This window comes from Convolutriloba macropyga, chromosome 10, assembly GCF_964194025.1.
Source record: "Convolutriloba macropyga chromosome 10, txConMacr16.3, whole genome shotgun sequence".
NCBI classification, from domain to species: domain Eukaryota; kingdom Metazoa; phylum Xenacoelomorpha; order Acoela; family Convolutidae; genus Convolutriloba; species Convolutriloba macropyga.
This window is the reverse complement of record NC_134477.1, coordinates 44,092,496-44,106,060: the sequence shown is the minus strand read 5'-3', so window position 1 is coordinate 44,106,060 and position 13,565 is coordinate 44,092,496. Positions and strand designations below refer to the sequence as shown.

Genomic DNA, 13,565 nt, shown 5'->3' with positions numbered 1-13,565 from the left:
TATTTTATACCATCTCAACATCCTTGAGCCGAACTCAAGAGCCAACCACACTGCAAAACTGCTAAAGACGTATCAAAATTTCTCGGCTCCTTAAACCATCACTACTGGTACACAGCGGCCGCGGCAAGAAGACTGTGAAGACAGTTTCAATTTGGAATGAACTGAACTAAACTTTTTGCATTACATTTTATAATTTTTATTAGATCAAAATTGTGATTTCATGCAAATCTTCAAGCACTCAAAACAGTTTTATTTTTTTTTGCAAAGGCGGTAATTTTTGCACCAACCTTTTGAAAATTACATAGTTGTTTATAGGAGGTTCTGATATTGCGTTAAATGCTTGGGGAAGTTTATAGCTAACCACCACGGCCGGTTGTAATTAACGCTTATATCCATTTGAGGTACTTGAGGTTATTTGTTCGTTTGTTTGTCGGGTGTGTCGCTGTCATCAGAACAGGACACAATAAACATCTATTCATTTATCGATTTAGCAGTTTTGCTAAATGTTTCTCTTCATTGCCTTGCGCTCATTTTCTTTTTTTTGAGAATTTTTCGATCATTACAGGATCAAGATTTAAAAAAGGATTGTCAATCTAAAACCTTTTTACTCTGAGTTCATCGTCAGGTTATAAAGGATACAAAATGCAAAAATGAAAAGCCAGAAAATAAAATCCAAATAACTAAAATCAATCATTAAAAAAATTAAAACGAATTTTTTCATATCTACAATTGTATCTACAAAATATTTACATCTGAGTGAAAATACCTTTTCGATTTGATGTAGCAGATGCATAACGACATGTTTTTTATTAAAAAACCTTCATATATTGCTTTAAACTTTCTTTGGTTTTGTTCAATTGTAAAGTTGAAATTTTCCTTTCTTAACGTGTCTTTCAAGTTGGATTTTCATTTCCAAACTAAGCTTTCAGTGTCAATTCTCGTGTTCGTTATTCGTCGCGCGTGTTGATGGCTGGTTTCAATGTTCTTATATAGAGCGCCTCTAATGTCATTAACTTAGATTGGTTGCTGCATTGGTCTAATATCTTCCAATGGAAAGCTGTTTATCACCGTTGCACTCGATTGCATGAACTCCCATCGGTGAGTCCGCCTTGGCATGCTCTGCAACCCTTGTGGTAATATGTCGGCATGTCTGCTATACATAGATGGATTTGCATCCACTACAAGTGAGTTCATAAACCGCGTGGGATTTGAGATCCTTATCAAAGCTAGACTTGAGGCTAGGTAAACAGCTCTTAAGTTTCCGAGTGGTGAAAATCGTCTGTACAGGATGAATTTTGTTCAACTTCTTTACAAATTCTTTAGAGATGTTGCCTCTGTACTGTAAAACAAATTGTTGTTTCTCAGTATTTTCCTGTTGTTTTACGGCTACACCCGCGTTATATCTATGTCCTTTTCTTTGTTCTTTCATTCGCAGCTGGTTAATTGTATCCTTGACGATATTTCCTACCCAATGCCTAGGATATTGATTACGTTCCCAAATTTCTTCATATTTTGTCAATGCTTCACGGAACTCTTCCCAATTGCTGGTGGCTCGGAACAGGTGGTGTATTGTTCCCTGTATTATGCTTTTCTTATGTAGGGGTGCACAGCTACGGTAGTTCAGAATTGTTCCAGTATCTGATGGTTTTTGATACCATTTGCAAAAAATGTTCCCCTGCGGTTGTACGTTGATTGACATGTCCAGAAATGGCAAACTTTTTATCATCTGTTGTTTCTAATGTAAATTGAAGATTTGGATGAAGGTTATTGACCGCATCTAACAGCTCCTTTGTGTCACCTCTAACTGTTCTCACAATATCGTTGACATATCTTAGAAAAACTTTAGTTTCGGACGAATGGTTAATACCAGTTTGATCATTTTCACGACAGAATGAGCATATCCAGAACTGGTTTTCCATGCTATCATATTCTGTGTTACTGATTTGCTGACATTTTGCGTGGAACCAACCATTACAAACTTCACATTACAGGATCGTATACAAATAGTCCATTTTTTATGAATGCATCATTAAAATAAAGATTGGGTATACTATTGCATATATGTTCTACCAAAGGTTTGTGAAATTGTTCAATGAAGTTTGTTTAGCTTGCTTCTACGGACCTGCTAGTTTAATTAAACTATTTAATTAATAGTGATATATAATAACCTCAAATGACGTCATGTGAAACCCTTAGCGATTTTAGTCGCCAGGCTGCAATAGATTAGAACTCCCACTAGTCGTTCTAGAAACTCCCAATAGTCGTTCTAGAGGAATTTGTCCGGCTATTTTATTTTAAACGTTAGTCGGTTATATTTTAAATTTAATGAGGAGTTGTAATGAGAAAGAACTCGCAAATGCGAGATTTGTGATTTTGATGGTGCCCTTATTCTTCTTTTTAGCTGAAGCTTGTGGTCGAATTGGGTCTATTTAGATGAAATTTCAGATATGGATGCAACTAAAGATTCACCGATTCTTGCGTTCCATTCCCCATGGTTTTTCGGTGAATTACTAGAAGCCGTTAAAAATGCTCCCACCTATCACGTTATCTTAGAGGTTCTGTTGGTCGCTCTCGTGCTTCGACTTTGGTTTTATAGCAGGTTAGTGATTTAAAGTTAGCGTTTTGTTGTATTTGGCTTCCCCCCCCCGGGGGGGGGGCTTTTGGTATAGTTGGGGGAAGATGGTTTTTGTTCATCGAAATGTTAATGAGAGACGGAGTTCTTTAATAGGAACAGTGGGTAAAAAAGACAGACCTTGAATATAATGGTTTTGATATCACGATTTACCTGCGCTTTTCCTTTAAAACGCCCATGATTTTTTAAAACTCCCATCTTTGGCGGCTTATAGCCCCTCCGATTACAATGAAAATGCTATCATGAAGGGGCTATTATTTCAATTCCGAGGAATGGTTTAATGAGAGAAAAACCTAAGTACCTACGTGACAGAGTATGTATGTTGTGTTTCCAGCTACAAGATTGAGCGTGAAGAGCTCACGGAAGAGGAGCAGGAACAATTAATTCGTGAATGGAAACCAGAGCCTCTTGTACCAATCGTCAACGAGTCGTTTCAGCAGAATTCAATGCTGTCATCTTTTGGCGACTCAGCATCTGAAGATACGTGGAAAGACGTGAACGCGAATATCATTCAGGGTCCTGTTGGTAAACATATGAAAATAAATGGAAACGACTGTCTTGATCTTGCTACGTTCGACTTCCTTGGAATTATAGGAAGTGAACGAGTTGAACAGTCTTCTGTCAAAGCACTGAAGAAATATGGCGTTGGTTCATGTGGTCCAAGGGGATTCTACGGCAGCATAGATGCTCATATCAACCTAGAAAAGGAAATTGCTGCATTTATGGGAGTTGAAGAAGCCATTTTGTACTCGTACGGTTTTGCGACTGTTGCCTCGGCTATTGCTGCCTACGCGAAAAAAGGTGACATTTTGTTCGTGGACGAGGCCGTCAACTTCTCAATCCAGCAAGGTAACAAAGCGTTTCTTATAAATTTGTTATCGTGGACTTGTTATCGCAACTTGGGTTTAAAAATACAGTACAAAATGTAAATTCAGATTGTTTCCATATCATAAATGTCATGCTTGGTTGCACCCCAGTGATGACGCTCACAGACATTAGTAAAAGATTGAAAGAAACTTATCATATGTTAAGTACATAACAATGGAAAAGTAAAGATGAGTTTTATCGAATTTTGAGGCTGAGTTTTTTTTAGTTGGTCTTAAGTGTCTCCATGATGTTATATAAGCTATGATAATTTTTAGTTTTTGACTCAAAAAGGCAGCAGTAAGAGTTAGATCCATTGAGTAATAGCATTTTGACTTTTAAATGCGCATTTCGCGATGATATTTTCCTGCGCTATGGCCGAGATCCGGTCAAGATGCCATCAGTGGGCCTGCAATGAAAACTGCGGGCTGGCACATGCCTACGAGAGTTCTTTGCGATGCTATACCGATGTGTGCCTTGATGTTGTGATTTCCTCGTGTTCAGGCATAGCAAGAGTTTTGCGATTGCTTTTAACCTTGCTTTGAAATAACAAAAACTGATGCACGAGAAGAAATTAAGGCTAATGTTTTTTTGGGAATGAAGTTAGTTAGATCCATTTCTACGTTAATATTGTCAATCTATTGCAAAAAGTTGAGAAAACAGTACCGAAGCATACAGACATACAGATATCTTGATTCGATTGAGAACAATAAAATGAGCAAAGAATAATTGATGTTGGGAAAGTCACTTCCGGTCCAAAATTTTTATTGCACTGGTGGAGATAGATCATAAGCCTCGCGGGAGCTGAAAAAGTTAGCTTCTTAACTCTCTGAACAGTATGTGGACAGCTATGCTGGCTCTGTTACTTATCTGAGAACAAAAATCAGCTTTGCGCTTCTTAGGAGCTTCATGGTCTGCATCCCAGGCTCTAAAAAAACTCCAAGGAGGCTTCAATAGGAGTGATCGCCCGAGATAGGCAGCTGTTAGTTCAAATTATATACTTATGTCTTTTGCATTATTTTTGATAAAATTGGTCCGTTCTTTGCCTTTCAGTATTCTCTATCTTATTTTTTTTCATCTTCCTTCTTTTGATATATTTGGAATATACAAAATGCTTTGTGTAGAAGTAGAGCTACAAGGACCATAGACGAGCCAATATTCACCCAGTATTAAAGATGGGTGGTTTTTTCATTTGTAAGGACAGTTTTGCAGAACTTAAAGGTGATTGTAGTTTTTAAATCATTTTCGTCAGTTCAAAATTTTAGGTATCAATGTTGACTATTTTCTGTAGCGCTTGGAAAACTCAAGAAAATGATTGTTTTTGTATTATTTGCTAAATGAGAATCCGTCGAATTTCAACAGTCTTGAGTAACAAGACTCGTTCCTTGTCTTCGGGGCACAATATCATTCTTTCGGGTTGGAAATGTTTTAGAACAACATTCGATGCGCTATAACCAGAGAGGTGCTTGAAAAACTACTGCTTTTAAAAAGTGCGCCCATTTAGGTCATTTTGGACGTATTGCTTTTATCCTCAGAATCAATAATAAACTGGTAAAGCCAGATGGCAATAATTTGTGTAGTTCTTGGATATTTATCTTCTCTGTGTATCATCGGAAGTGCTGAGAGTGAATAAGTTCATGATTTACAGCCAGTTTTGTTAGGTTTGGAGCCTCACATTGTGTCACGCCCCTATTTCGTCCCTCATAGTTACGTGATGATATTCCTTAAAATATCCATAATTAAGTGCTTTATATTAATTAATATTCATTTAGTTTCAAGGCCATATATAGCCAGTATTTCCATCTAGGCCGGTAACCTCTAATTTATTTATGTTTAAGAAAAACAACCGCAGAGTGACAGTTTTACTAGCAAACATATCAAGTACCTAAATGCCTCAATATTTACTTTTTTGAGTTTCTTGAAGATAAATTCGCATAATTAGTAAATAACTTTGTGAGAGATTATGTACTTGGTGAAGTAATTATTCTGATAAAGTAGGTGCTAATACGGAACTTGTATATGTACTTAACAAACATCAAGAGACGTACAAAAGCCGGAAATTGCCTAACTTGTAGATCAGAAAATTTTTGCGAAGGACCAATACAACTCAAGGCACAGTCCTGCGGAACTTACGATCAGCAGAACACCGGAGAAACAGCCTGACTAATAAAACTCAGCAAAAACTCAGCAAAAGAGTTATAGTATGGCTAAATAAAGCTCTAAAACTCAAGGCAACTAGTGGATATATCGCGCATCCGAACCGCTCAATAAAAGGCTATTACTAGCTAAGTTTATTCAAAATATATCCGCTAAAAATCGCACTGTGAAACACCAAAATAAGTCCTTGAAAAATGACAATTAATCACATTATTTACTGCTATTATTAACCTCAGAAAACGCCAAGAGGAACACCAAGAAATTAGTGCGTACCATGGTGACAGGAGTTATTAACTCTTTCCCAGTTTAAGGGACCGAAATTCCGAATAATTCTTTGATAATTCGATATTTTCTTCTTTTATTCTGTTGTTTTCTTTCTCTTCTTCTTCATTACCTTAAGAGCCTCCAATCATCCAGAACCACATCCAGCACTTTTTGTCCGAGCAAGATGATATTGCAGAAAGCAGTAACAAAGGAAAGAATGGGTGGAAACTGTGTTTGTGTCTTTGTGGACTAAGTGTAACAACAATTCAAAAGTGTTTGAGTGGACAATAACTGGAACAAACTCAACCACAGCCGCCGCAACGGACAAAAACAACACAGGGTATTTGCAGACGAGGATATTGTGAGTAAATGAATTTGTAATATTAATTTTGGTGCTTTATTTATGTCAATTTATAAAGAACAAATTCTCCCCGCTATTAATAATTGCCGCGCTTCCCCCAATTTTGTTGAACATATCGAAGGAAATAACATTAACTACATACAAAACAGCAACAAAACCCAAGCTCAGATAGTAACTGCTTTCTCCTCTTCTCTTTATAAATCCATTGTAATTTATGTGCTAGATAAAGATGATAAACGTGTTGCAATTTATTGGACAGCAAAAAGTCTAAATCAAAGTTCGCAAATTTGGCCTTATTCGTAACAAACTTCAATCTGATAGAGATATTAAGCTTGACAACATCATTACTGATTATCAGATAACATCAGAATAAGCTAAATTACTGAAACCATCACTTAAACATTAATTAAAAGAGAACAAAACAAAAGTTTAAACAAAAATAAAAAAACAATTATATTTAATTTCCCCGCCCAGCTCCGGAGGTTAATGAACCAAACAGTGACTTAGGTCATTATGCTGTTGCCTATCTGAGTGCAGCTTCCACAAGACCTGTGCGGTCGTGGTCCCCACGAATTTTCCTAGACTAAGGGGCACTCTTTAGAGGTGAGACTTCGGCGGCCCATACGGCTGCAACGATATAAGTCTGACGATTCGACCGGAGCTTTAGGAGTAGGTTTATAAGAAGCCCTTCTTTATTATTTTTTGAACGAATGGTTTCAGTAGTTTCTTGTGCTATTCACTTAACTGATTTTATCTCTTAAAACCCCTTAATCTCTCCATTAAGTTAAGTTAAGTGTGCTATTTAATACTTTAGAACGAAAGTAAGACTGATTGAACGAAAAGTATATAATCCAATCGGGTAAAAAGCAAAATGGCACACGCGCAAATCAACATCACGCCTTTTTCCGGATCAAAAACGGACAATTTTAACGAGTTCGAACAACTAATAGCAGGTGCAATCGGAGTAGCAGCAATCGCAAACGCGCAACAAGCGAACTTTTTACAGTTACATTTAAAAGGAGACGCTTTACGATACTTCTTAACCCTACCAGAGGCTACCAGACTATTTTACGCAGACAGTATAACAGCTCTAAGAAATAGATTCACGCAGGATGACTTGAGAGAGATCAGAATTATAAAGTTAGAGAATCAAAAGTTTAATCCAAAAACAGACACTGTAAAAAATTTCTTAGTAAAGTTAAGAACTGAAGCCAATAAAGCATATCCAGCACCTGAAATAGTAGTAGCGCCAGCAGGAGCAGACAACCCAGAAGCTCGTAGATTCGAAAGAGAGACGGCAGCAAGAGATTCTGCCCTTCAGATGTCAGAAAACAGAAAAAACGAACGAATAAAGCGCTTCTTTATTAAGTCTATGCCGAATTGGCTTAAGCCTAAGCTCTTAGAAAGGCCAGATACAGATACCATTGATCAATTATGCACCTTAGCTAGCCAACAGATTGCAATAAGGGAGATGTGCAACAGAGAAGAGTACTTTGACGATGGATTTAATGAAATAACTGAAACAAATACTGATAAAATGTTAAAAGCAATAACTGCTATTTCAAATAATCAAAAAGAACTTGAGCAGAAACTTGAACAGAGAACGGCACCTAAAAATGAGCCACCAGAACACGGTCCAGTAAACATTTTCACACCACATTACCCACAACAAGTCTACAAACAAAGTTATAGACAAAATTTCCGCCCTCAATATCAGAATTATCGACCAAATTACCGTCAATATCAGTCTAATTATCGTCCAATTCAGCAAAACTATAGGCCCCAGCAACAGTATGCCCCTCGTGCTAATAATTACCGAGAGTTTAGACCGCAATTTAATGCCCCTAGACCAATTTATCATAATGAACAGCCACAAACTCGGAATTATTGGACTGAACCTTCAAATAGCCCCCCATTTGTTCATCCAGCTTTTGTTAATAGACCTGTTTACCGATTTCCAACGAAAAATACCCCTCAAAACTTTCTTAGACAGGGAATAGTTTACGATAGTCCATCACAAAACCGATATGGCAGTCAGCAAGCAAACCAGTTTAATCGTGCAAGTATTCCTCAAAATAGAAATACGAGAGGTATGAATTTTCCATTTAATCAACAAAAAAGCTAATAAAGCCACCCAACTTTAAAAAACCAAATAAAAATTATAAAAACTCAGTTAATCATTATAACGAAAGCACGTCTAGTCCTAGTTTAGATAGAGTAATAGAGCCAGTTTATAATAAAAGTAACAAAAAGCGTAGAAAACGCAAAAGTAATAATAATAAATGTAAAGTGAATAAATCTGTGCAACTCCCAACACAAGTACCTCAATCCACACCAAAGCCAACACCACATGTTCAGCAATTATTCAGTATGGTCCCACTTTTAGGCAGAACATAATCCTATGTTAAAGTTAAATTTAATGGAGAATTAGATAGACGCGCACTAATCGATACAGGAGCATTTGCCAACGTGATAAGTCGTGAGTTTTACAATGAGCTTATTAATGCAAATATCAATTCAATAACAGAAATAGAAAAGCCTGATCTAGATAAAGTAAAAATTGCAAACGGAAATATAGTTAAAATTGACAAAGCAATTAAAGTTACATTTAAATTGGGCACACAAACATTTACAGAAGATTTCCTTGTTTTAATTGTCACAACTCCTGTAATATTAGGAAACCCATTCTTCGTTAAACATAAAGTTAGCATCTGCCCAGGACAAAGTTACATTAAATTCCCTGATCAAACCCTGCAAATAAATGAAATAAAGCCAGACAAGCAACCCAGAAGAGTTGTAAAACGTAAATACACAGAAAAAGCAAGTCTTACAGCCAAATCAACAAGCAGTATTAGAATGCAAGCTTTACGCTAAACTAGAATCATCCACTGACCTTTGTGGAGTAATAATTCCAAACGAAATCTTTGAAAAAGACAGCGAAGTAATATAAACGTCCTCTTTAACCAAAGTTGCTGAAAATAATATTCTTTATATCTATGTCTTGAACATTACTGATCACCCAAGTACCATTAATAAAGGCAAAGAAATAGGCAAATTCTCGTTCTTAACGTCTGATCAAGCAGAAAAGTTGTTAAAGTAGATCCTCAATTAATAAATGTAGCAAAAATGAGTGAAAATTTTTTAACAGAAATAAATCAACTAATTCAAGTCACAGGTACTCTAAAAAGAAAGGCCCAACCAGCAAAGCCGGCCCCGGAATATGAAAAATTGTGGTTCCCAACGCCTGAAACGTGCCCAGATCCGACAAATTTGTCGCCCTTGCAGAGAAATCTTTGAGCAACTGCTAAAACTGCAAGAAATGGAGAAATTAGATCCAAAGGGTAATAATCAGGACAAAATAACCTTTTTGAGCAAATTCCCGTGGGAAAAATCGGCCCTTAATGCTGAGCAAAAAGCAGTGGTAGGAGAATTATTAGTTGAATTCAGTGACATTTTTGCAAAACATAGATTTGACGTTGGATATAATACAGATTTAAAGATAAAGTTAACTCCAGAAAGAAGCATACCAATTTATGAACAAGGACCTCCAACGCCTGTCCATCTGAGAAATGAGTTACAAGTAGAATTAGCGTTAATGCATTACTATGGACTGATAACAACTTTGTCTCAATCAAGATATAGTAGTCCGCTTTTCGCTCAACGGAAAAATTCAGGAAGACTTAGACTGTTAATTGACTTGAGAAAAGTAAACCATTTGCTGAAAAACGACTATGTGAATACAAATTTCCCAATTCGAACATGAGTGATGCAATAAACTAGTTTGCCGGGAAAAAATTGTTTACGAAACTTGACTGTTCTCAAGCATATCATTGTGTGCAAATGGCAGACGATGTATCAGTGCAACTGCTAGCATATAACTTTGCTTCGAGAACCTATGCTTATAAATGTCTTGCACAAGGGTTGAATAAGTCAGTAACAGGATTTAGTTCCTTTATTAGACATTACTTGGACCCATGCTTAGCTTCAGGAAATTGTACCCAGTTTATGGATGATATTGGAAATGCAGTAACAAATTTTGAACAATTGGTTCCCTCTTTGCGAGAAATATTTATCTGTATACGTCAATCCGGTCTAAAACTGTCGCCCGAAAAGTGTGAAATAGCAACAGATACAATGAAATTCCTTGGAAATAACATCAGTGCAGAAGGAATATCACCAGAAAAAGCAAAAATAACGAAATTTCTTGATAAATTCAAAATGCCAAAAACGACAAAACAAGTCAAGCGTTTAATCGGCTTCACTCAATTCTTCAGTAATTACATACCTAATCTAGGTGAGAAACTAATGTCATTTTACAAGCTTCTGAAGAAGGATGCAGTGATAGAAACTACCGAAGAACACGTAAAAGCATTAGAAGTAATAAAGAAGGATCTAATGGAAGCAACGAATGTAACATTGCGATTGCCAAAACCAGGCCTACAGTATGTAATTTTTTGTGACGCTAGTTACCACGGTGCAGGTTTTGTACTAATGGTGGAAGACTACGTTAATGAAACAGGAAAGAAAGAGAAGAAAACATACGCTCCCGTTTCGTTTGGATCGCATTTGTTTAATGCAACGCAATTAAAGTTTTCAATCTATTACAAAGAGTTCCTAGCTTTGTACTACGCGCTGGACTACTTTTCGCACTACATTTGGGGATCAAGTAAACAAGTAATTATACTCACTGACAACAAAAGCCTCACACAATTTTTCCAGTCAAAAGTAATACCGCCATCTCTTTGGAATTGTTTAGACAGAATACTCGCCTTTAATATAGTAATTGCTCATATTCCTGGACGCGCTAATTACGCAGCAGATTTCCTCTCCCGAATGGAAAATGACAAAACAGCAACAATGTCTTTAAAATTAACAGATAGAATTCCAGTTCGAGAAATAGAAATTGATACAATCACAAAACCCTGATATTGAACTGAACGCATTATTTGATACTGAAAATCTCTGTGACGAAATAAATAATGATGAAGTAAACTTCCTCAAAAAGCATGGACTCTACGATGAATACAAAAAACGACAAACTAATTTCCCAATTACAGAAATTCAAGGGCTATTTAAACTTAAAAGAAAACAAGAAATAAATTCAATTGAGTACCCAAATCCATTACATGAGTTCCCAGATCTTAGACAACTTAATTAGCCTTAATTTAGCAGAAGAGCAGCAAAAAGATACAGACATTAGAACAGCAATAAATTGGATTCAACAAAATAATCAACAACCAGACTTAAAGTATGCTACAACAAATTTAAAAAAGTATCACAAACAAACAGATTAATTCTTGAAGGGAATGTCTTATACCGGAATTTTTATGATGATACTGGAAAAGTACTTCATAAACAATTCTGTGTACCTAAGCATTTGTGGAAAGAGACTATATATAGGCTCCATAATTTACAAACAGCAGGTCACTTAGGCATTAAAGCAACAATTCAAGAATTCAGAAAGCGATTCTATTACCCAGGCTTCCGAACATTTCATTAGTTTCATCAAAAACTGCCTCACTTGTCTTCAACTTAACAGAGTACCAAAAAGCCACATTACACCAAAGTTACAACCAGTCAGTTCTCTACAACCATATCCAGGAGATATGCTACAAATTGATTCAGTAGGCCCCCTAAAGTCATCACAATATAAGTATGTTCTGAGTGGAATAGATGTTTTCACAAAGTACCTATTCGCAGTCCCATTAACGAATAGATACGCTGACACAGTAGCCCGAGAACTAGTAAAGGTGTTCTTCCATCACAGCTACATTCCTCAAAAGATACTTAGTGACTTAGGAACAAATTTTACTTCAGAATTAATGTCAGAATTATCAAATTTATTAGAAGTAAAGTTGAAGCACGCCTCACTAAAGCATCCTCAAACTATTGGAGCAGTAGAACAATCTCACGGACCACTAAAACGAATATTGAAAATCAATACTGAGGAACAATGGAAAGACTGGCACAAATATGTTCCTCTTGCAACTTTTATTCATAATACTTCATATCATTCAGCGACAAATTGTTGTCCTTCAACTTTATTCCATGGCAGAGAACCCATAAAGCCCCTTGACATTAGGTTCTCCAGAAAAGTAATGGATGCAGTAGCAGAAAATTCGGATTTTGTAAATGAACTGCAAGATGCCATGATGCAAAAGTTGGGGAAAACAAAGAAAAACTGACGACCGCATGCTTAAAGTACAAAAATTATTATGATCAAAAAGCCTCAGCTAAGCCGATTCTGGAAAAATGATTCTTTTTACTTTTGAATCCTAGGCTACTAGAACAATCGACAGTAATAGCTTCCCAAGTTCAGAAATGGCTACCGCTTTATAGAGTGGAAAAAGTCCTTACTGACTCTAACTACATCATTCGAAAAGTAAATACGAATTACACCCAATGTGTTCATCGCATCAGATTGAAACCAATTAAACCAAGTGAAACCCCTGAAGACCTCGAGATTATCAACCCTGCAAAATTTCAACCTGATCCATCTAGAAAACAACACATGGAACCAGATCTATTCGATAAACATATCCCGGAATTGATAAACGAACAAGAAAAGGAGATAAAACAAGCTACAAAAGTGAAACAAGACCCAGTAAAAGTGACCATAAATGTTCCACTAGGTGGACCCTTAGCAGGACCAGCAGTAGCAGCACCTCCAGCAGCACCACCGGCCCCACCAAGGGTAGTAGCACCAGCAGTTAGACCACGAACTGCCCCAGTCCATCTTCCAGTATTTGATTCCTCAAGTTCAGATGAAGCAATTCCAAACCTATTTGATGAAAATATCAGTTCAGACGAAAATTTAGCTGATCTACACCTGGACGCAGAACAAATCGCTAGAATACCAGTTGATCCGCTAATTGCAGATGAAATTAGACAGCAAGAACCAGAAGTTCGTGTTCCTCTCGTATCATCATCATCAGATGATGAAATGTTTCTACCAGCTCAACAGCCGCAACCGTCAATAGAACCATTCGATAGTGAGTCGCCTCCAGAAACACACGAAGAACAATTTGCGTTAACTGATAGAAAATTAAGAGCCCGACCTTATCACCTTGAACGAAAACCAGAGAAAAGTGCCTTTAAATCACCAGAATACCAACAGAAGAAAACTGTACAAGGATTCAAAGTGAGCAGACAAATATGGTTGCATGATGAAGATAGATCAAACCCTTACCTAACCAACCAAGTTAGAAGATCAGGCAGTCCTAAACCAAAAAGTGCACGTGCCAGACTGGAACAAGAAGAAAAACGCGAAGCAATAAAAGCATCAGC

General features: G+C 36.8%; 1 protein-coding gene across 1 annotated transcript in view; it reads left to right on the top strand.

Annotated features, from left to right (window-relative positions):
- LOC142348157 (serine palmitoyltransferase 1-like) overlaps window positions 1–13,565 on the top strand; it is a 467,259-nt gene that overhangs the window by 437,693 nt on the left and 16,001 nt on the right. Inside the window, exons 2-3 of the mRNA XM_075399371.1 lie at window positions 2,445–2,599; window positions 2,967–3,481. Coding sequence (XP_075255486.1) covers window positions 2,448–2,599; window positions 2,967–3,481 — 667 coding nt within the window. The 5' untranslated portion in view covers window positions 2,445–2,447. The remainder of the gene's footprint in view (window positions 1–2,444; window positions 2,600–2,966; window positions 3,482–13,565) is intronic.